General features: G+C 40.3%; 1 protein-coding gene across 3 annotated transcripts in view; it reads left to right on the top strand.

Moving 5' to 3' along the window:
• Positions 1-23,233, top strand: part of SLC6A15 (solute carrier family 6 member 15) — a 58,191-nt gene that overhangs the window by 16,745 nt on the left and 18,213 nt on the right. For all 3 annotated transcript variants that reach the window (XM_006114016.4, XM_006114017.4, XM_006114018.4), the window contains 8 exons: positions 4,208-4,697; positions 8,989-9,146; positions 9,885-10,011; positions 13,383-13,564; positions 17,706-17,816; positions 21,531-21,772; positions 21,876-22,068; positions 22,837-23,029. In XM_006114016.4, the coding sequence (XP_006114078.1) occupies positions 4,409-4,697; positions 8,989-9,146; positions 9,885-10,011; positions 13,383-13,564; positions 17,706-17,816; positions 21,531-21,772; positions 21,876-22,068; positions 22,837-23,029 (1,495 nt within the window). In that variant the 5' untranslated portion in view covers positions 4,208-4,408. The remainder of the gene's footprint in view (positions 1-4,207; positions 4,698-8,988; positions 9,147-9,884; positions 10,012-13,382; positions 13,565-17,705; positions 17,817-21,530; positions 21,773-21,875; positions 22,069-22,836; positions 23,030-23,233) is intronic.

Here is a 23,233-nt window from a genome sequence, read left to right as displayed (position 1 = left end):
TTCTAAGCAAAATACAATTTATTAAACATCAACTGATTAAAGAGAAAAGAATAAGAAAAAAATGAGAATGGTTAAATGAGAACACACACAGCCCAGCTCTGTAGCACAGGGACATCAAAACAGCAGCCTGCAGAGTGTAAGGACAGTTCACAGTCTCTTCCTTATAGGCCCCTTAGAGGCCCTGGATGTGCTGCAGGGGGGCTGCAGGCTGGACACGCTTGCTCTGGCAGTGACCCCACAGCCTCAAGCTCTAAGTGGCCAGACCCCTCTCCCAGTCTGGCCTGCTGGGCCTCTTGGCTGGTGATATCTCCCTGCCCAGAGCCTCTCCCTGCACTTTGCTGGTCCCAGCTGCTCACCACACCCAGGTGCAGGCTGTGCTGCCTTGTCAGTCTCAGGCTCCTTGCGTTGCTTTTCTGTCCCTTTTGGCTGCTCTGAGCACTGCCAGTCTGCTGCTCAACACAGGGTCTGTGCTCCTTGAGCTGTGTGTGCCTGGCTCTGTTGCTGCAAAACTGCCTCTCCACACAGCTTGCACTCCTTGGGCTGTCTGTGTCTGGCTCTGTTGCTGCAGGACTTCTTCTGCACACAGCTTACACTGCTCTTAGCTGTCTCTCAGCTCTCTCCTTGCTCAGGGAGACCCAGAAGAATCCTAGCTCACAGGGAGGACGGGTCCTGGCCTCTTGCTTTTCTCACCGGCCTGTCCAACCTGTAAAACAGGCTGAGCTGGAGTGTTGGCTGCTTTCCATTGTCTCTGTGGTCTGTCAGTCTCATGGACCCTTCCCCTTTTGATACTGCGAGCTGGCAAACCAAAACTCCCACAGAGTTTTAGGAAGGGGCTAACAGTCCCCTTACATTATGGAAGAGGTGTAAATACAGGCAGTCTCCGACTTACGCGGATCCGACTTACGTCGGATCCGCAGATACGAACGGGGCTGCCCCAGAGTACACGGACTGCGGGACCTCGCGGTCCTGCCGCCCATGTACTCTGGGGCTTTCTCTGCATCTCCCTGGTCTGCAGACCAGGAAGACGCAGAGCAAAGCCACGGGGGGGCTCGGGCAGCGAGGCAGCCCAGGCGCGCCTGGACTGCTCCGCTGCCGGCTTCCCCGCGGCTTTGCAAAGCCGAGGGGGGGCTCGGGCAGCGGGGCACCCCAGGCAGGCCTGGGCTGCTCCGCTCCCGGCTTCCCCGAGGCTTTGAAAAGCCGTGGGGGAAGCCGGCAGTGGGAGAGCCCAGACACCCCGCGGCTGTCCCGCTGCCGGCGTCCTCAGAGGCTTTGCTCCCCATCTCCCTGGTCTCCTGGTCTCCAGCAGTCCAGGGAGACTGGGAGCAAAGCCACGGAGGACCCAGGTGGCGGGACCGCGGTGCGTCTCGGTCCGCCGCCCGTGTCTTCCTGGTCTGCTGGGGTGGGGGGGGGGGGCGCAGCTAGTACGCCCCCCCCCTCCAGCAGACTAGGCTTTTCTCTGGACGCCTGTGGCAGAGTAGCTGGGGTGCTGCCGGTTGGTCCCGCAGTGCCGCTCTAGGCGCTACTGGTCCAACCCAGGAGCACCCCAGCTGCTCTGGTCCTGATTCAGCCGCTGCTGGTCAGTTTCAGCAGCGGCTGAATCAGGACACCTGGGGCAGAGCAGATGGGGTGCTGCTGGGTTGGTCCAGTAGTGCCAAGGAGCGGCGCTACTGGAGCAACCCAGCAGCACCTCAGCTGCTCTGCCCCAGGCATCCTGATTTAGCCGCTGCTGAAACTGACCAGCGCTGACTACAGGAAGCCCGAGGCAGAGTTGCTCTGCCCCGGGCTTCCTGGAATCAGCTTCTGATCAGTTTCAGCAGCAGCTGACTTGGGGACGCTTGGGGTTCTTAAGTTGATTCTGTATGTAAGTCAGAACTGGCGGTCAGTTTCAGCAGCGGCTGAATCTGGACGCCAGTTCCGACTTACATACAGATTCAACTTAAGAACAAACCTACAGTCCCTATCTTGTATGTAACCCGGGGACTGCCTGTATGTGCTAATATGCACATCTCTACTTCCTGAAGCATGAAGGAGCCCTTCAACACTTTAGACTCCCTGGATGAAAAGGGATGGGAAATTTCTGATGGGCAGGAGGTGAAATGCCTGGGTCATACCACTTTTCTATGGCATTATCTCCCTCTAATCTTAGAGGTTTTTCTCACGCAAGAGAATAGTACTAAGATTAAGAGTGAATCCAGCTTTGCTTCTGCAAGCACTCCCGTTCCTTTGATTAGCTACAAGTTGAATTGGGTTAAAATAACTCCCTACATGGCTGTCATCTGGCATTAAGACCTGGAAAGTAGACTAGCTTATCTCGGTGCAGACATTCTAGTTCTATATAGTTAGTCTGAAATTCCTAATACCTCTCTTCAGATCTCAAACTATCCCTTTGGTTTGGCAGGGCACTACTACTACAGTGGAGTCCTACCACTAAAGATTAGCTGCTGCTACAGAAACTCTAAAGTTGAAAGTCTAGAGGAGTTTTCATGCCTCATTTATATTAAAAGATGACTCCCCATCAATTGGGACTCAGGATTAGGCCATTGGGGACTTTGGAGAGCCTGTTCTTAACTCTCCACAATACTTGGGCCTCATTTATAGGACCTGTGTTAGAGGTTTAAATTGTCAGATGGCTTCATTCCAGTCCTCTGACTGGGTTGAATCTCATCCTATGAGAAAAGTGAAAAAATCCTTGCAAAGCACTTCCCCTGAAGTTGAATATCCACTCAGATATATCTACAATCCATTGTGAGCAGTTCCAAGCAAATGTAATGTCTTTTTAAATGACTTATTGTGTTAAAAGCAAACATAATTAAATGTACACATTTTCATATCTGTGCTGTAATATATATGTCTAAAAGGGAAGTGTTTTTTTTTAAACATAGGGTTGTCAGACATCTCAGACTATGTTCAGATATCCCTTTTTTCAAAATAATAGTATCTAAATAACCATTTCCATCACTCTGAAAAAATGGAAATCCCTACCTTGAAAATTACAAGCTTGAAAATGTGTTTGAGGGCTCTGACATCTCCCATGATATATGCCCCCTGCATAGGCTGTCCACTCTCTTACAGCAACAGTACTACTCTGTACACTAAAATTGAAAATTTTACTGATGTCTGAGTTTCAGTAACAATTTCAGAAAATTAAGGCTGTCCCTTGTATAGATTCTTTTGCTATATATTTGAGAGAGTTTGTGTGTCTAATTGTCTGTGTGTCTGTCTGGTTGTCTGAGAGTCTGTTTTTTCAAGAACTCCTTCTAAACTATAAGATCTAGAACCACCACATTTGGTATACAGCTTCCTCTTATTATAACTTAAAGCAAGGTATGGGTTTGGTTGTGCTGGGATAATGGGATGTGCATGGAATCTCATGAAATTGAAAGGGAGGGTGTAATAGGAAGGATAGTTATACTCACGAATGACCACAGGGACCAGCAGGCATGGGGGACAGGTACACTTCAGAATGACCACAGTGGGCAGCAAGTGCTCCAGCCCTGGGGAGCAACCAATGGCCACCCCTACCCCCTGCTCTGAGCTCCCCAATCCCTCCCTTGAGCTTACCTTCACTTCCCAAACCCCACCCTGACTCCTGCACCCTCATTCTTCTACCTTGAGCCCCCTCCTCATCCCTCAACCATGACACCTGCACCCCCCCACAAACACCCAGTCCCTTGCTCAAAACCCTTCCTTAAAAATCCAAGAAGCACTATGTAAATGTGCTAGTAATAAATTCCAGAAAAAATTAAAAGAATAAATTTAAGTGTTTAGCCACATGTAAAATAGAAATTCTGAATTTAAATTTTAAATTTTATTTTGTACATATACCTGATGATTCAATGTATGTAGATATGACTACATCAAAATAGCAGTTGTCTTGTTAATCTGCAAAATTTACTTAGTTATTGAGTAATACTTGTTTTAAATAGATGTTTGAAATCTGAAAGGTAGAGTGAAGTGGATTATCATAACTTAATGTAAATGAAAATTTGAACCTCCACATATTGACAATGTGTGTCTGATATTTTACTTATCAGAAGAGGAAGCATATTGTCACTGTAGCCTACAGTCAAATTAAAACAATCGTCTAAAAGTTGTTAGGCGTTTTCTTTTAACAAATATGAAGATAAAAAGATAAATGAATAAATAACTTTCCAAATTACATTTTCATATATAATTTAATAATTTATTCTTTTTTTTTATTTGACAGGTATATATAGTTCAGACATTTAGAACCAGAAGTCTTCTTTCTCTTAAACACTCTTTATGAAGGAGTAATCTGACATCCTCTTCAATCTAGCTGTTCAGTGAGTTATCCACATTTTTTATTTGGCAGAAAGAACAATTTCTTTGAGGCTTGTCAGCCTGCTTGAATTGAACCTGACACACCTATAACATTCCCTTATTGCAAATGCCTAAGAACAGCAAGGTGGTAAAAAGAGAACTAGATGATGAGGTCATCGAGTCAGTTAAGGATCTTCTCTCAAATGAAGACTCTGCAGATGATGCCTTTAAGAAAAGTGAACTACTGGTTGATGATCAAGAACATAAAGATGTAGATGTTGAAGAGGGGTCAGATGTAGAAGATGAAAGACCTGCCTGGAACAGCAAACTTCAGTATATTCTGGCACAAGTTGGATTTTCTGTGGGATTGGGAAATGTATGGCGATTCCCATATCTGTGTCAGAAAAATGGTGGAGGTAAGGGAAAATGTTTACTAACTTGCTTTGCCAATTTCATTGTAAAAGCCAGGTAAGTTTCTCCAGTGTCTCAAATTTGTCTTTTAATTTTGGCAAGAGTTTATGAGAAGAAAGCATTACATCTTTATGTGAGAGAGAAAAATCTGTTGAAGGAAACAGTACATTACCCTGATATGCTTCTTTGGCCTTGTGTTGTGTGGTAGAATTTCCCTGGTCATGTGACTGTTTTATATTACTTAAGTATTTGCTAAGCAAGGTTCTCTTCCTTATAATTTTTTTTGGGAAGACTGTGGTATGTTAAATATTTAGGGGCTGATTTTCAGTTAGATTAAGACCTCTTTATATCATTCAGGCAGTGTACGAGGGTATTAAAATGAGCAATAAATTGAATGTACACTTACTTTAAGGACCACAGCAGTTTAATGGAGACTTAACATAAGTGATCATCAGGTCCTTTTTAATTACACCTCTACTTCCTGATTAGTTCTTGCCAGAACAACATATTATGGGAATGTAATGGAGTTTCTCTAGATAATGAATACCTTTAATCATACAGTGTACATCAGTGTTTGTTAAACTTTTTAAGACCGAAGAACACTAGACAATAATTTTTTTTTTGAGGAACATTAAGGATTTTTTGTTGAGCAAAAAAAGGGTGGGGGGGGGAGGAGTAATTGGCCGCCATTTTGAACTCTGTTGTTCGCCGCCGCACACAGGTGTTCCCCGGAACACCGATTAAGAAACACTGGTGTACATTGTACACTGTACAATATGAGAAAAAGTGAGTTAATCTGTATGTTAATAGAACATATTGTGCAGGTTATGTAATTGCTTCCATTTGTCTTAACATCTTTCACATAAAATAGAAATCACATCCAGTTGCATTTTACTTGTCTGTTGATGCATGTCTGAAATACAGTGTGAGGTATGAGGCTAGGACCTTCCTTCAAAATATGCAGAAACAGCCTGTTAATCCTCACCCTGGTTTGGCTGACTGCTTAGCAGAGTTGAGAAAGAATCTGTCCATATCTGCTGAATGAAAATTGAGAAGGCTCTGGAGAAATGAAAACAAGGAAGAACTTTTATTCATAGTGGACACTAAGGGGCAGATCCTTCAAAATGGAAAGACTGATACAACAGATACCATTAAAGGCTACAGGATCAGGTCTAAAACTGTTACTTGAATTCCAACCTGTAGTCACAATGGCCCAAATTCCATAGCTGCATAGATCTCATGCATTTATTTTGGAGCTAAAAATATTACATTATTGGGTCCCCATGGAGTCTGACTAATTTCCTTGTCTATGTACTCAATAGGAAGTTTGATGAAGTGGAAGTTGGGTAGAGTGTAATTGAAAGCCATGTATTATTTCTGTTTAAGGGATGTTTGTAGTCAGCTTATGGGTAGGGTTGCACTGATCATGAATTATTAGAACATAAGAGTGGTCATACTGAGTCAGACCAAAGATCCATCAAGCCCAGTAGCCTGTCTGCTGACAGTGGCCAATGCCAGATGCTCCAGAGGGAGGGAAAACAACAGGTAATCACCACATAGGTGAGAGGATTATTCTAAGAGGGGTGGGCAAGATTCTGTGGCCTGCACTGTGCAGGGGGTCAGACTAGATGATCATAATGGTCCCTTCTGACCTTAAAGTCTATGAGTCTATGAGTCTATGACATGAACCCTTTCCTGTCTTCCATTTCCAGACAAATAGAGGCTGGGGACACCATTCCTACCCATCCTGGCTAATAGGCATTGATGGACCTAACCTCCATGAATCTATTTAGCTCTTTTTTGAACTCTGTTAAAATCCTAGTCTTCACAACATTCTCTGGCAAGGAGTTCCGCAGGTTGACTATGCACTGAGTGAAGAAAAATTTCCTTTTGTTTGTTTGTCCTTATTGGCGGACACAAACAAATTAAACTAATGGGCCACTACATGCATCCATTTCAGTTTCCAGGTGTTATCGAGATACAGTTCCATGTAGAATGTATTACAATACCATGTTCATCAAACGTATAGTTATGTATGATTAGTGCTAATCAATTATGAATTTTGCAAACTTGTAGCTTAATTCTGTGAATCAAAAAAACAAGTCTATCAGCTGCTTTCCTTAGATCAAGGAAAGATTGTTTTAATATGGGCAAGCATCTTTACAAGTATTGTGACAACTTGTGCTTGCCAGATTAATCCAGGTGAAACATACATTTGTTAATGCAATGAATAATGTATATTTAATTAAATTATCAGTATAAATCTGGGATTGTGCTATGGTCTGGCAAAATCTACAGTGGGTGTCATTGAGGGTTCAATATTTATCCTTCCTAAGTGACTCTCCTATTCTAAATATAGATAGATGTTATGCTTATTGCAGGGGGCTGGGCCAGTGATGCATTGCTTAACATTGCCTACTTTCTTTATTTATTTTGTATCATTTTGGGGGTCAAGGTGAGCTTCTGACTGGTAGAGAAGATTGAGAAGTATGTTGATCCATTTCCTTGTAATTTAAGATAACAAAAAAGCAAGATGGGGAGACTTCAATATAAATGGAAACTCAAACATAAGTTTTGATTCTTTCCTTTTGCACATTCCACATTTTAAGACTTCAGTTAGAGTGCTTTTGCAGAAATTTCACAAAGCCTGTTCAAAGTGTGTTTATCAGAATTGCTCTACAGTCTTGCTTTTGTGATCATTTGATAAAAGTATATGCATAAGTCCTGATTGTACAGCAGAGCACCTTCATGTAAATTTTCCATTATATGAGCTTTCCCAGTACAATATTTGTTGACCTAAAAACTCTAGTCTGATCCATACTTTATTCTTTAACTATAAAGTACTTATACATGACAAATAACTTTAGAGAAGGAAGATCCTCATGACTATTTTTAAATGTAAACCAATCAATTTCTAGCTATTAAAAATAATATATTTATTGACTAACAGGTTTTCCATTAAAACAATACATTTATCATATTTCCTACTACACAATATGTTCTAAAATCATTAAAAGAGTATGTAAACATTTATGATGGAGTCACCTTCACCATTTTTATCTTTGACACTTGAGACTTTAAAGATGCAAATAACTATAGAAAAGAATATCAGGGTTCCTAATTAGGGTTGAATATATTCCTGGAAGTTTCATCATATGACACACTCTTTAATTAAAGATTAATCTTTAATTCCTAGTTGGCAACACTAATTGTAGGCCTGAAGCTGAATTAGTTACAGTTACATTCTCTAAGGGATATACTGGTATTATATCAGTTCCTTAATGGGACTTGGCTAGACTGGTGAAGAGACTTGGATGCCTCCAAACACTTTTCCTTGGTTCCAGATTTCCCTGTCCACACTGACTTTCTCATTTACTAGTTCTCTTTCTCTGATGTATTCCTGGGGGTTTGAGACCTTTTCTTTGCTTGGTCCCTTGCATTCTGTTCACACACAGAGCACACCATCAATAGATTGGTATGGAGATAGGTTTGTAAAATATTTGCTTTTTTTTAAAGTTTGAAGAAAAAATAAAATGAAAAAATAGAAATTGGTTGGGGATGATATCAAGGTTACAGAGTTAAAATGATGTCTCAGTCTATTAAGGACACCTTACTTGCATACAGAATTACTGTGTAAATGGTGTCTCAAAAAGATTTGAAATACTGTCTCACAAGGCAGACTTCATAGGACTTGCTGGGTCATATCCTTTCATTAGGAACTCCAAAATACAGGTCTTGTAAACTGTTAAGTATCATCTGTAGCATTTTTCTACTTGCAGCACTTTTGCAGTTGATTATTTCCATTCACATTTGATCATGATGCATTATATTTAATCATACATTATTTGTATGATTCAGTTCACAGCTTTCACTAAACGGATGAATCATTTGAAGTTTTAATCCTAGCACTCTGAAATTGATAGTTTGGGACATCAGATCAGAAAATACAAGAATAATATCATATTAGTATGGATAATTTTGTTAGAATATAAATCTATTTTATAGATAGTAAAAGAAAAAGAATGAGAACTGTGTTAACACATATTTTAATATAATAACTTGCAGGTTTAAAAGGAAAAGAGGCATAGAAAGTGAAATGGAGACATTAACCCTTATAAGTTAAATTCTAAAACTTTATTTTGAATATATATGTATATATGGGTATGTCTGCACTTGCTCCCTATCTCGAGATAGGGATGCAAATATAGTGTACCGAAATTGCCTAATGAAGCACGGGATTTAAAAGACTAAAAGACTCTTCATCATCCTAATGTTGATGTCCTCTTGTTTTCATAGGAGCATATCTTATTCCATATTTAGTTTTGCTGCTGATAATAGGGATTCCACTTTTTTTCCTGGAACTTTCTGTGGGCCAAAGAATCCGACGAGGAAGCATTGGTGTATGGAATTACATCAGCCCCACTCTCGGTGGAATTGGATTTGCAAGCTGTGTAGTAAGTTTGTAATTTACATAGTCTGATGTTCTTCAAACAATGAAATGCTTTCTGCTCAGTTTTAACCAAAGGTTAATAATTTAGGTCCTAGCTTCAGGATCAGTTTAAAATGTTTGCATAATTTGTAATATATATTCTAATATATAAAATATTAGTCTCTTGGAATGAAGAGAGTCTGCTAAAATATTATCAAGGTATAAAGGATAAACACAGAAAAAAAAAAGAATTTGGAAAATATTGGATTTTAAGTACAGGTTGAACGTCTGTAGTCTGGCACCCTCAGTACCTGATTGGTGCTGAACCACAGAATTTGCTGGATCACGGGAGTGTAATATTGTCCAGCAGCATTTGCACCACTTCCATTTTTTCTGGGCTCTGAGAAGACAGGTCTAAATTAAAGCTAAATAACAGCACAGAACACTGAGAGCCAGGACTGATGGCTGTAAACAAACTTTATGGGACAATGGGAAACTTGGCCACACCCATGGTAAGTGGACATCCAGCTAACTAAAATCATGCTGACCACTAATGTTGCCATAGTAGAGAGGTTCAACTTGCATACCAATGAGGGCCAAATCTTGGAGCCTTAATTCATTCCTTACTTAGGCAAAATTCTCAATAATTTCAGTAGCAATTTTATGTAGTTCAGGGTTTAGCTCATTGTTTTATTTACTTTAACCTAAGACATGAATTTGTTTAATACAGTTTTTAAAATATCTTTTTTTTTTTATTCTTCAGGTATGTTTCTTTGTGGCCCTCTACTACAATGTCATCATTGGATGGAGTTTGTTTTACTTTTCTCAGTCTTTTCAGCATCCCTTGCCATGGGATCAGTGTCCTTTGGTCAAAAATGCTTCTCATACCTGTAAGTCTGGGATATATTCACTTTTTTAATAAACATCACTTTGGGACTGATCCAAAATCCATTGAAGTCAAAGGCAGTCTTTCCATTGATTTCAATGGGCTTTGTGTCAGATCCTTTATTTTGATAACATCAATTGAAAACAACACTTTTTAAGCTAATATTGTTTAAGTAACATATTAGACTAATGTAACTAAACGAGACTAAAAAAAGATATTTTCTATTTATTTTCTGGTTATTTTCCTTTATCTATTTGACAACGTGCCAATAATAGTCAGTTTCCCACATTCCCCTATATAATGCTTCAGTTATGATTTTACTTTGAGATTTTCCCATAGCAGAAGGGGAGACATTTGAAAGAAACATTTCAAACCACAAATCACAAGGTGGCTGATCCATAAAGACATCAGTACTGTTGTAGAGACTACCTGTACCTCATTGAAAAAAGGATACACTGACTAGATTTTAAACCTAAAATAAGATAGATATGTTATTTTGATGAATTAAAAAATAAAAATAAACCACCTTCTGTCAAGACAAATAAGGCAGAATTTGGAAAAGGCCTAATAATGTAAAAATGTGATTTGAAGGTTAACTAGGTTGGTTGAATACTATCGTCTTAGGAAATATTTTGGTGAGAAAAGTTGTAGGCTAAACTATAAATATATGTTTCTAATTTTAATAGTGGGTTTCATATTTACATTGTTTAAAATGGAGGGAGTAATCTATATTTAATATTGTATGTCAAAACTCTTGTGGACTTAACAAGACTTTGTCGTTGGAGACATTTGTTGTACGATGATAAGATTTGTTTTATATTTTCATTAGTGATGTCAATGGCATATTTATTCAGTGCTTTAATGACAACAGAAAGCCCTAAAGGATCAGTGAAATACCTGTGAATTAAATAATATTATGTTTGCCTCATAAATAAGCAAGAATCAGAGAACTAGCCATTGGCTTGCAGACATAATGCAATAATCCTACCCTGGCACATTATGAAGCACAATTAATTGCTTCTTATATCTAAGATTTGATTATCTCATGATGGCCTAACCATCTACCAAGAAGTAGGAAATATTTCTTTTGAATTAAGTTTTTATTTTTAATCGTATCTTAAATATTCGGTATATTTTCTCTCTCTCTGCATGAAGATGACCAGGGTAATCTGAAAGTTTCAAATAATTTCTTTATGAAGTCTTTCCCTAATTTTAGTCATTTCTTCAGGACATGGAGGTAAATCCCCAGCTCACATAAATTGTCATAGCTCCATAATTTCCAGGCAAATGTATACTAGCCCTAATGAATCTAGAATAATTTATACTAGCTGAGGATCTGCTCTTTGGATTAATTAGATTTTAAAAGAAAACTCTTTCTTCCATAAGATACTTCAAGACCTAGATTTAGAATTCTATCATTTAAAAATGTGAATAAATTTTATGAGTTTTTGTTTAAAAATCCTCTAAGATAAATGTAAACTATTTTGTTTGATATGTATGAGATTACTGAAAAATTCATAGTAGCATTACAGTACCATAAAATATCACTACTGTAATACATAACTTTCAGTTTAACATAATAATAAAGGCCATGTTATCAAGTGCTTTGACACTTTAAATAATTGTTTTGATATGTAAAATAATCATTTATGTGCCTACCTGACAGAGTGAGTGAGTGTACATAAGATTAGGCTATTCTATTGAGGCACCTTGTAAAAGGGCTCTCACCTCGTAAGCACCTTCTAGTGCAGGACTAGGCAATAACATGGTGGTAAATTTCCAGTGTTAGCTCCTTGCAGTTCACCATTGCTATATTAACCTGTGCCTCCACTGATATAGGCTCCTGGTAATTGCAGAGGATGACCGTTCCTGGCCAATGGGAACTGCGGGAAGCGGCACAAATCAGAACATCACTTCCTGCAGCCCCCATTGGCTGCGAATGGTGACCCATGGTCAACAGAAGCTGCTATTGCCCATACCCGCAGAGGCAAAGGTAAACATAACAGTGGCAGCCCTCCCGGGGCTAACCCTGGCGTACCTGATCTGGCCTGCAAACTGGTTTTTGCCCACCCCTGTTCTAGTGGTTGAACCCCTGCATGCTGCTGGCCAACCTTGCTGTGTCTTTAGTTGCTTGACCATGTGGCCAAGTCAAAAAGTCCTAAAGAGTTCCTACCAGATATGAAAGAGTCCAATGACTAGACAGTTTACTTGCCTTTGGTAGGGTCTTCATCCCTGGCTTTGGGCCCTTTAAATTTTGGTGCACTGTTTGGGCTCCCAATAAGTGGTATTTATGCTCCCAAATAAGTGGTATTTATGCCACTTTACAACTGGCCAAAAAGGGAACCGGAGCCTGGCCCCACCTAAGCATTCTATACTTGTACTATTCATGTACTGGTTAGTTCAGTCCTCTGCTGCAGTTCCCTGGGCCACCTCTGCCTAGGCCCTTTACTTCCAGCTCCATCTCAGAGCTAATGTATGCAATCCCAGAGTAAGTGCAAACTGCTATAAAACTCTATCTTTGTCAGGCACTTTTTGTCAGAAAGCAGCACCCTTCTTTAATCCTCGGGTCAGCCAGCAACTGATCTGCTAAGTCCCGCAGTTTCTTGTAGCTGACCCTGCTGGGCTTTGATTGGCAGTTGCTTGCCCTTCTAGCCATTGTAGAAGTCTCTCTAGCTTCCAAGCTAGCTTCTACGATGAGGCCTCACTAAACAGGCCTGGAAGACTCATCTTTGCTGCCTTTTCCTCCTACCTTACTGATTCTTGTGGCACTGGGTAGCAGAGCAGTGGGACCTCCGGCATGGGGCTATGAAGGCCTAGTACAGCCCATCATACCCCTTTACTCGAAAATAACTTTAGCATATTTATTTCAAAGTTAACATCATCCATATTTAAGAATAACTTTATAGTAAATTACTTTCCATAATGATCATGAAGAACCTGGCACATGATTCAGAGGTTCATAATGCAGAAAGTCCAATTTATTCACAAATTTATGAAATTCACCTTTGTGCAGAAAACGACATGCAAGGCCTGTGCAATACTCAAAGTCTTATTTTGAAGTCTTTCTTGGGATTTAAGTGATTCATAAGTTTGGACTGGTGTTCGTCCCACAAATTATTTTTTTTCCAGGGTCATATTCAAAACTTCCCATTCAATAAGCCTCAAATTTCATCTTTGAACTGTGATATTTTCTTATTAAAAGACCAACAACATTATGCCTGTGGATTTACTTTTTCAGTAAAATGATGCCACCATGGTAATAACATACATAAGAACTAATTCAAGGCTGCTGTGATACTTTGCTGTAATATGGTGAAAATACTCTCTAACCAACGTCCAAAGATCAATAATGATTTGTTGACTTTTTTTTGCCAGTTGTGGAGCCCGAATGTGAAAAAAGCTCTGCTACCACTTATTACTGGTACAGAGAAGCGCTGAATATTTCCAACTCTCTCTCAGAGAGTGGGGGTCTGAACTGGAAAATGACTCTGTGCTTGCTGGCTGCCTGGGTTCTGGTAGGCCTAGCAATGATCAAAGGCATTCAGTCTTCAGGCAAAGTGAGTATATTCCTTAATTACAGTATTTTACTTTTCTGTACATTCTTACTTGTCATTTTCTTCGCCAATCCTCATAAAAACATAGGATCATATGTCACATAGACAGAATAAAGGTGACTCACCTAGCATTTTTATAATCTCAAATTGAGAACTGTTGATACTTAAGCATTAAAACTGGAGACCTAATGTTTGGTTATAAAGAGTGAGAGAGTGCTGAAGTCTGAGAACCCTTTTTGTTTTCATTCAGGTCATTTTCACTTTCTTTTATTGCATTACTGATACATGTGAATATGTGTCTGTGTGTCAGATTAGGAGGTGAGATGGCTCTTACTACATCCAAGCCCATTAACAGCATGGTAGATTTGGTTCTTATGATCCCTTATTTATTTGTCTCACAGGGATCCATGCTGCTTTAACAGTCTTTATCAGGAGAGCCAGATGCAGCTCCTTTTGGAAGCCTTCACTGTCCCTTTTTCATTAGCTATCCCCTTTTGTTGCTGCTGAGGAGAAGAATAGTGATAAATTCTACAGAGTAATTGTTATACTTTGCTTTCTCTCATGTGCACTGTCTCTGGGTATGTCTACACTCCAGATGCTTTTTTCGGAAAACCTCTGTAGAGGTGTGGTTTGTTTTTTTTTGCTCAAGAACTTTGGTCCCCCCCCCTTTTTTTTTTCCTTCAACAAAATTTTTTCCTGGTGGGTTTTTTTTGGGGGGGGGGGTTCGATATTTTTCTTTCAGCCATCTGGCAACCCTAGTGATGGCTGAATCAGCCTATACGCACAGGCTGCCCCTGCCTATAGTCTAGACATAGCCTCAGTGTCAAAGAGTTATTTGAGATAGCAGGAAAGAGAGAGCATAAGCACGAAAATGACTCTGTTGTCTTAGAGCACTGGGAGGTGGGAGACTGGGGATCCAGCCCTCCTGTGCCAGTGACTAATTATTGAGAGTGTGCAACTTCAGGAGGAGAGAAGTTCCACATCAGCATATTCCATAGCCCAGTGGCAGATCCCTTCATCTTCTTAGGGAGAGTTGATCTTGAATTGTGAGTCTCCCGTGCTCTAGAAGAATACCCTAACCATTGGGCTAAGTGTAATGAGGGAAACTGGCCTCTCTTTCCTACTTCTGTCTTTTTTGTGTAAAGTCACCTGAGTGCCCATTAGCTGTGCTCAGAGGCTGTCCATCAGGCCCCACACGTGATTGAGGTAACAGAAAACCAATCTTCCCCTAATCCATGAATTGCTCTGGGAATTACTCGAGCAGGCCCACCAATGTGGTGAGAGCAAAAGCGACCAATGTCCCAAGGCCCATCAATTCAAAGGGCTGGAAGATTCTGGCTACCACCACTGCTGCTGCGGCGGTAGTGTCAGCGGCTGAAGCCCCACTTCCAGGTGTGCTTTGGGAAGTGCTGAGAGCTTCCTGGTGTAAGTGTGACATGCTTTGGCAGTGCTGAGGAAACCTGGGGAGAAGCTAACTTCAGTCTTGCCCCTTCTGGGTGCACAAAGCTTCCCCACCACCTTGCCCAGGAGCCCAGGGAATCTGTTGGCCCTAGCATGGGCAGGCTGTTGGAATGCAGGCACATAGAATCAGGCAGCAGTGGGTATTCTCAGAGGCAGAATCATAGGTGCCTAGGGAAATTTTACAGCAAAATCATAGGAGTGAGTTTGGAAACATGGGTTCAGTGGAAGTTTTGTGCCTAAAACTGGGACTGGCAGCAAATACATATATGAGTGTAAATGTTTGCAGGGAAGGATCATAAGTAGGGCTGACTCATCTAGCATTTAGAAAGGAGTTACCTGAGGTGTGCTGCAGGGAGGTCTGCAGGGAGGTCTGTTCTGTTCTACAACAAAAGAAGTTGGAGAAGGGTATTGTGGGATGGGCCTGGAAGGTAGTAATAGCAATAATTCTCTGCCCACATTGGTACTCCAGTTATTCCTGATCCTAAGTGTGGCTATAAAATTTGTATTTATCTTGACTATGTAAATACTCACCTATAATCCACCCATAATCTCCTGCACTGGAGGCAAGAGTACTGTGTCATAATGGCAGGCTGTATTATAAAATACTAGCCACATTTAATGGAATTCATCTTTCTTTCATGAAAAAAAAATTGTCCTTAAAACTGGCTGGCACCTCATTGTTGACAGCATCATCTGCTTGATTCTTTGCAATCAGAAAATCTTGTGATAATCACGGGAAATTATCACATGCCTCTTTAACGTATTCCAGTGAGAGAAATGATGTAAGTGTGGCCTGTTTTGGCACATGATAAAATGATTGAGCTTTTCAAGCACCAAACCCATTTACTGGCCTTTTTAAGAACAGCATTTCACTATTGGATGCTGTTTTCTTTCTAATATGATATCAAACCAGATAACATTAAAGCAAAAAGAGGATTTATCACAAGAGGGTTACAAATAGCTCAGAAAATTAAGCTTTATGGTTACAAAGCCAAAAGAAGTCAGGCCCCAAATATAAAGAAAAACCTGGTCCTCAGCTGAACGGGTGCTGTAGAATATAAGTAGGAATAGGAGTCTCCCAGCTCAGAAAGTTGGGCCACGATTGCATTCTAGAGCTCTAAACTATACTAGCTTCTGGGCCTTCTAGCCCAATGAGATGTGATCTTCAGGTGAGGGGGAAAGGTACAATCCCTATTGAACATGACTCAAATCCCATTGATTGTGTGGAATTTGAACATTGGTTTTGGTTCCTCTTCCTTCTTGGCAGTATACATTATTTGATAGGGTGTAGGTACTGTCTACCTGTAGTTCCCCTTCAAAAGGGAGTACAAGATGAAGATTATAACAATGCTACAAGGAACAGCTATAGTCTTCATCATGATTTCTGCCTGAAACAGAGCAGAAACAAAGTGCTTAAGAGTGGCTGCTCCCCACTCCTTTCATTAGAGATGTTAGAGTTTAAGTGTTGATGCTGATGCTTATTGGTTACTTAAATGATTAAACTCACCTGATGGGATCCCAACGGCCTCCAAAAATGTACAATAGCAGGCCAGCTGATGGGACTCTGCCTGTGCTCAGGAGCCCACAATGTCAGGTCTAACTGTGGTGGCAGGGTTGGTGGGTGGGACCCAGCTTGTGGCTGGGTGCCTACAGCCCCAGGGCTGGCTGCAATGATTGGGCTGGGTTCCTGGACCCCATCAGCAGCAGGGCCAGCTGCTGGAACCTCGTTGGTAGCCTGAACCTCTAGGATCTCGCCAGCAGCCAGGAGCTTGTGGTGGCAGGGCTGGCTGTGGTGGTAGGGATGGCTGCCAGGATCCCAGGAGGGAGGCCACCTGCTGGACCCAGGAGAGGGGTGGAGCCCGCGGTGAGGGGCAGTGACCCTTCCCTACTGCTACATCCCCTAAAACGTTACCTCTCTCCGGGTATGTCTACACTACCACCCTAGTTTGAACTAGGGTGGTAATGTAGGCAACTGGAGTTGCAAATGAAGCCCGGGATTTTAATTTCCTGGGCTTCATTTGCATAAAGCCAGGCGCCGCCATTTTTAAATGTCTGCTAGTGCGGACTCTGTGCCACGCGGCTACATGAGGCACGGACTAGGTAGTTCGGACTAGGGTTCCTAGTCCGAACAACCGTTACTCCTTGTGAAGCCTAGTCCGAACTACCTAGTCCGTGCCGCGTGTAGCCTCGCGGCACGGAGTCCACACTAGCGGACATTTAAAAATGGCGGCACCCGGCTTTATGCAAATGAAGCCCAGGAAATTAAAATCCCGGGCTTCATTTGCAACTCCGGTTGCCTACATTACCACTCTAGTTCGAACTAGGGTGGTAGTGGAGACATACCCTAACTGATCAAATTTTGATCGGTTACACAGTTAATGTTTTTCTAAGATTTTTACATCCCTACCTCTCATCAGGTCTGACATACCCATTGAATTTCCATGGGATCCCAAATCTGTGTTGTTCAAGCAGCCATTTCAGAAATTGTGCTATTATTGTTTCTAAATTTGGGGAACCATTTGAGCAATGGTACCTTGCTTTTGCTCCCTTCTGAACAAATAGAGGGGAACAGATTTAATCTTGGTCATGCAATTGTGTCATGAAAAGGCACTGACTATAGAGAATGAAACGCTAAGAAAATAAAGTTCATGAATATTTTTAATGTTCTTTTCATCTTTTTCAGATCATGTATTTTAGTTCCCTTTTCCCATATGTGGTACTTATATGCTTTTTAGTCAGAGGATTACTCTTAAATGGTTCCATGGATGGAATTCGTCATATGTTTACACCTAAGGTATGTGCCTATTTTCCATTTCATAGGCATTTAAGACTTCAATGGCAAATTGTTCATTTATGAATTCAGCGAATAACAAAACATTAAGCTCGGCAGCCTTCTCTCAGGGTCCGCTTCTTCTCCTATTATAATTGGAAAATTTCCATCGACTTCAATGGCACACAGTCAGGCCCTTAATGCCTACCTGCTCAGAAATATATATGCAATCTGTTCCTGTTTCTGTACAAGTCAGTCCTACAGTTAAGTGAAAGTAGGACTGGCCCTCACAGATGAATGTTAAATAATATATGATAAAACTGAAGGGACCAATAGGTCCAGAGAAAAATAACAAGAGTATTGCCCTTTGTTTGAATGCCAGGAGCGCCGTCAATAGTCTAAATTACTTTTGTTAGCAATATTATTTTTAAATTTCATGATAGTAATTTAATGAGATTCAGGCCCATTGTACTACTCGCTGTACAAACACTAAGGGTACATCTAGACTAAATCCCTCTTTTGACAGAGGGATGTAAATTAGACACTTAAAAATTGCAAATGAAGCCAGAATTTGAATTTCCCACACTTCATTTCCATAATCGCATCATGGTGCTTTTTTCTAAAAAGCGTTATTTCGAAAGTGAGACCACAATCTAGACCTCAGGTTTACAGGATCTTTTGAAAAAGGCTTCTATTTTTGAAAGAACTGTATCTAGACTGCGGTTTCACTTTCGAAATAGCACTTTTTGGAAAGATCGCCATGATGCGATTATACAAATGAAGCACGGGAAATTAAAATCCTGGCTTCATTTGCAATTTCAAAGTGTCTAATTTACATCCCTCTGTTGAAAAAGGGATGTAGTCTAGACACGCCCATAGTGAAAGACAGCCAATTCCCTAAGTTAGCTTACCATCTAAATAGACAAAACAGATGTAGCGTGGTTGTGGAAATTCCAGTCTCTAGAGATGGAAAACCTTAGAGCAGAGAGGATAAGTGACTTGCCCATGGTCGCACAGGAAGCCTGTAGCAGGGGCAAGAACTGAAATGAGAGCTCCTGAGCTGTAGTTAAGTGCTTTAAATATGAGAGTATCTTTTTTTTAATCATAAATACATTCTGGGGCCAGATCGTGAAGGAAGCTAAGCACAACAACTTCCATTGAATAAAAGGGACTCAGCATCTCCATCATGATTTAAAAGAGGTGATGAGCACATGACAAATAGGGTGTGTCTACACTGGCACCCTTTTCTGGAAATGCTTAAAACGGAACAGTTTTCCATTATAAGTATTTCTGGAAAAAGCGCGTCTACATTGGCAGGATGCTTTTCCGGAAAAGCACTTTTTGAGAAAAAGCGTCCGTGGCCAATGTAGATGCGCTTTTCCGGAAAAAAGCCCCGATCGTCATTTTTGCGATCGGGGCTTTTTTGCAGAAAAGACTTCTGTGCTTTCTACACTGGCCCTTTTCCGGAATAGTTTTTCCGGAAAAGGACTTTTGCCCGAACGGGAGCAGCATAGTTTTTCCGGAAAAAAACTGACAATTTTACAGTATATCGTCATTGCTTTTCTGGAAATTCAAGCGGCCAGTGTAGACAGCTGGCAAGTTATTCCGGAAAAGCGGCTGCTTTTCTGGAATAAGTGGCCCAGTGTAGAAACAGCCATAATATTTTGTTTAAAATTCTAAAGATTTTCAATTAAAAGAATTTAGTAATAAAAGAGTTTCAGCTGTTCAAATAAGGAAATGTTTAAAGAAAAATTGTATTCTTAGTACATTCTATTGTTCTCCAGATATGTGTGTCAAAATCTTTTTTTCATTACTATCAAGTGATTGTGATAATAATGTTGTTTGCAGTGTGTATAACCAGAAGAATAGTACTTAAACGCTGGCTTGATGTAGATACAGGTTAGACCTCCCTGGTCCAGCACTCTCCAGGCCTGACCAGTCCCAGACGAGGGAGTTTGCCAGACCAGGGGAGGCCTGAGAGGGGGGCACCAGCCTCCTCACAGGGCTCCTCTCTCCACCCTCTGCTGCTCAGCTTTCTGGTCCTGCCAGCTGTGTCAACCCTGCTGGAACTCCCAGCAGCTCTCCCAGTCTCAGGGCAGCTCCACCAGCCCACCGGAGCTAAGGCGGCTCAGCTAACTGTGGGCTTCAACTCCCCCAAGCTTCTCTGCCCCACAAGCTGCAGGTTCTGGTACCCCGCAGGCTCTGGTGCCCCTCAGTCCCTGCCAGCAGGCTCTGGTCTGAGCCACCAGCAACCTTTGTCACTGGGCTCTCTAGTCCAGTAACATCTGTGATGTTTCCAGACAATGGATTTTTCTGGACCAGAGAGTCTTGAATCACAGAGGTTCAACCTGTAGTAGATAGCGAAATGTATACAGGCCTGAGTCAAAGCCCATAGATGTCAATTACTAAAGTAGAAATACCACACTATGTGGAGAAATGTTTCTTTATATTGCACAAAAAATTAAATGAAATTTATTAACAATGTGAAAAAGTGTTCTGAAATGCTGGTGGGAATTAAGATTGTTTATTTAGCTCCATCTAGTGAGCAAGCATTAGAAATGCATGTGTTTTAAAAAAAAGAAAAAAAAAGTATCAGTAGAGTATATCTGTTTGTACCATTTGTAATTATACTACAGTGTATCTGTAGAAATATGTATGTATATATTTTCCACTTACATTCCAAAGATACATTTATCAGGACTTCCAGGACCAGAATTAGATTTATGAAAACAGCTCCTACACAGTTTACATATGTTTTCTTTCAGCTTTTGCAGGAAGTTGGAAACTCTTCTAATATTTTATTATAGTAACTTGAGGCATATTTTTACTTAAAATAAGGGAAAATAATACATTGATGTAATTATTTTGATACATTTATTTGCGTATACTTTATATTTAAATTTCATTAGTGTTATGTTATCAAAATCATATCTAACTGTTAATATTATATGTAATTTCATAACATATTTATAAAGGTATGGTTCTATTTGATCTCACTGGATTAATCTAATATGTCAGACAATTTCTGACCTTTGAAGTCTATGGAAGAAAAACAACATAAAAGTATTTGTTAGTGTTGTTATTCTGTTATGATGTACTAATTGTGTAGATCCAAGATAAACTGGTAATGGATAATGGATTATAAATTATCTAGTTTCACTAAGGCATTCCTTGAAATTGGATTGGCTGAAGAAGGAATGGAAATGGAATTTACAATCAATTTTCAGCATAGGGACATCCCTACAGATATGTGATCCATTTGAGTCAGCTGGAGGATTATATGTATATTTGAAAATAGACTCTGACCCATAGATAGTAGCATTGGTTATACCGGCCGGAGTTTACTTTGCCTATTGAATCTTACTTTACTGCACAGACTAAAATTTAAGTCCATTAACAGAAATCTTGTTTATACACACATCTCCATTTAATTAATTTTTTCTTTTCAAACAATCTTCAATATATACTTTTTTTTAGTTTTTTTTTAAATGTACACTCTTCCCCCAAATAACAGTTGCAATTCAAATCAATTGATCTATAGTTAAACTGGAAATGTGCTACAATGTGGCCTCCCAATACCAAGGTACAAAGATAAAATAATTGCCATTTTAATAATGATATTAACTCGTCAGCTTTAGAATTTTAATTGTTAAAAGTTATCTTCCACAATTATATATTGTCTAGCCATACAAAAACTATATTTTGTAGCTGACGTATATTGTGTCTAATTTCAAACAGATTGAAATAATGCTGGAGCCAAAGGTCTGGAGAGAAGCTGCTACTCAGGTGTTCTTTGCCTTAGGGCTTGGATTTGGTGGAGTCATTGCCTTTTCAAGCTACAACAAGAGAGACAACAACTGCCATTTCGATGCTGTTCTGGTGTCTTTCATCAATTTTTTCACTTCTGTGCTGGCAACCTTGGTGGTGTTTGCTGTTCTGGGCTTCAAAGCAAATATGATAAATGAGAAATGCATTACTGAGTATGAAATATTCATTTCTCTTCATTTTTTATGGTATATTTCACTTACAGATTCACACAAGATGCCCTCTAATTTATAATCGCTATTCCATTGTGTTTTACAGAAATTCAGAGATGATTTTAAAACTTTTGAAAATAGGCAATCTAAGCCAGGACATGATACCCCATCATATCAATTTCTCAAGCATTACAGCAAATGATTACAATTTAGTGTATGACATCATTAAAAAAGTTAAAGAAGAAGAATTTCCTGCTCTTGGCCTGAAATCTTGTCAGATTGAAGATGAACTTAATAAGGTTAGAATGATGTTTGAGTCTCCAGTGCAAAGGTTTTGAATGACTGAGTATTTTATTAGCCAGATCTTACTGTGAAATATAAAGAATGCAATACTATATGGCTGTGTCTACACTGCCACCCTTTTCCGTAAAAGGGATGCTAATGAGACACTTCGGAATTGCAAATGCCGCAGGGGATTTTAATATCTCCCGCGGCGTTTGCATGAACATGGCTGCCGCTTTTTTCCGGCTCAGGGTTTTGCCGGAGAAAAGTGCCAGTCTAGACAGGATTTATTTTCTGCAAGATCCCGTCTAGACTGGCGCTTTTCTCCGGCAAAACCCAAGCCAGAAAAAAGCGGCAGCCATGTTCATGCAAATGCCGCGGGGGATATTTAAATCCCCTGCAGCATTTGCAATTCCAAAGTGTCTCATTAGCATCCCTTTTACGGAAAAGGGTGCCAGTGTGTAGACAGCCAGCATGTGCAAGTGGTTTTGTCTTCTGAACAGCCTCATTTGTGAATACACTGGCATGATCTAAAGCTCCAATTAGGTATTTTTGGACCAGGCCCCTAAATGAATGTCTCTGAATTGAGCTACTTGTATGCTATGGTCAAGAAAAGCTGATCCTAATTTTCAGAAGTTCTGAACATTCATTATTATTAGTGGGAGGCAGAATTTGTGTACCTATGCTTACAAGAATATGTAAATAAATATTGTTCCACTGTTACTGCAACTCACAGTTTGCTCAAAATCTCCATTAATCATCTCATGTGGATTTCATATTGACAGGCTGTTCAAGGCACCGGCTTAGCTTTTATTGCCTTTACAGAAGCAATGACCCACTTCCCTGCTTCTCCTTTCTGGTCAGTGATGTTCTTCCTCATGCTGGTAAATCTGGGACTTGGAAGTATGTTTGGAACCATTGAAGGAATCATCACACCCATTGTTGACACCTTCAAAGTGAGGAAAGAAATTCTTACAGGTGAGTTTTCATTTCTCATTAGCCTAATAAAATACATCTCCTCCTTAGAGACAGAAACAGCTTTGGAGAAGAATAAAGAGTATTTGATGTTTTTATTAGCATGAGAAGTTGCAGCGCAAAATATAGCATAGTGTTATTTAACTTCAGTCCAGTTTGTATTCTCTACCTCCCCGCCATAGACATATGTCTTTTCATAGAATTATA

Source organism: Pelodiscus sinensis, chromosome 1 (assembly GCF_049634645.1).
Source record: "Pelodiscus sinensis isolate JC-2024 chromosome 1, ASM4963464v1, whole genome shotgun sequence".
NCBI lineage: Eukaryota > Metazoa > Chordata > Testudines > Trionychidae > Pelodiscus > Pelodiscus sinensis.
Note: the sequence above shows the minus strand (reverse complement) of the source record. Positions and strands in the feature narration are given on the sequence as shown.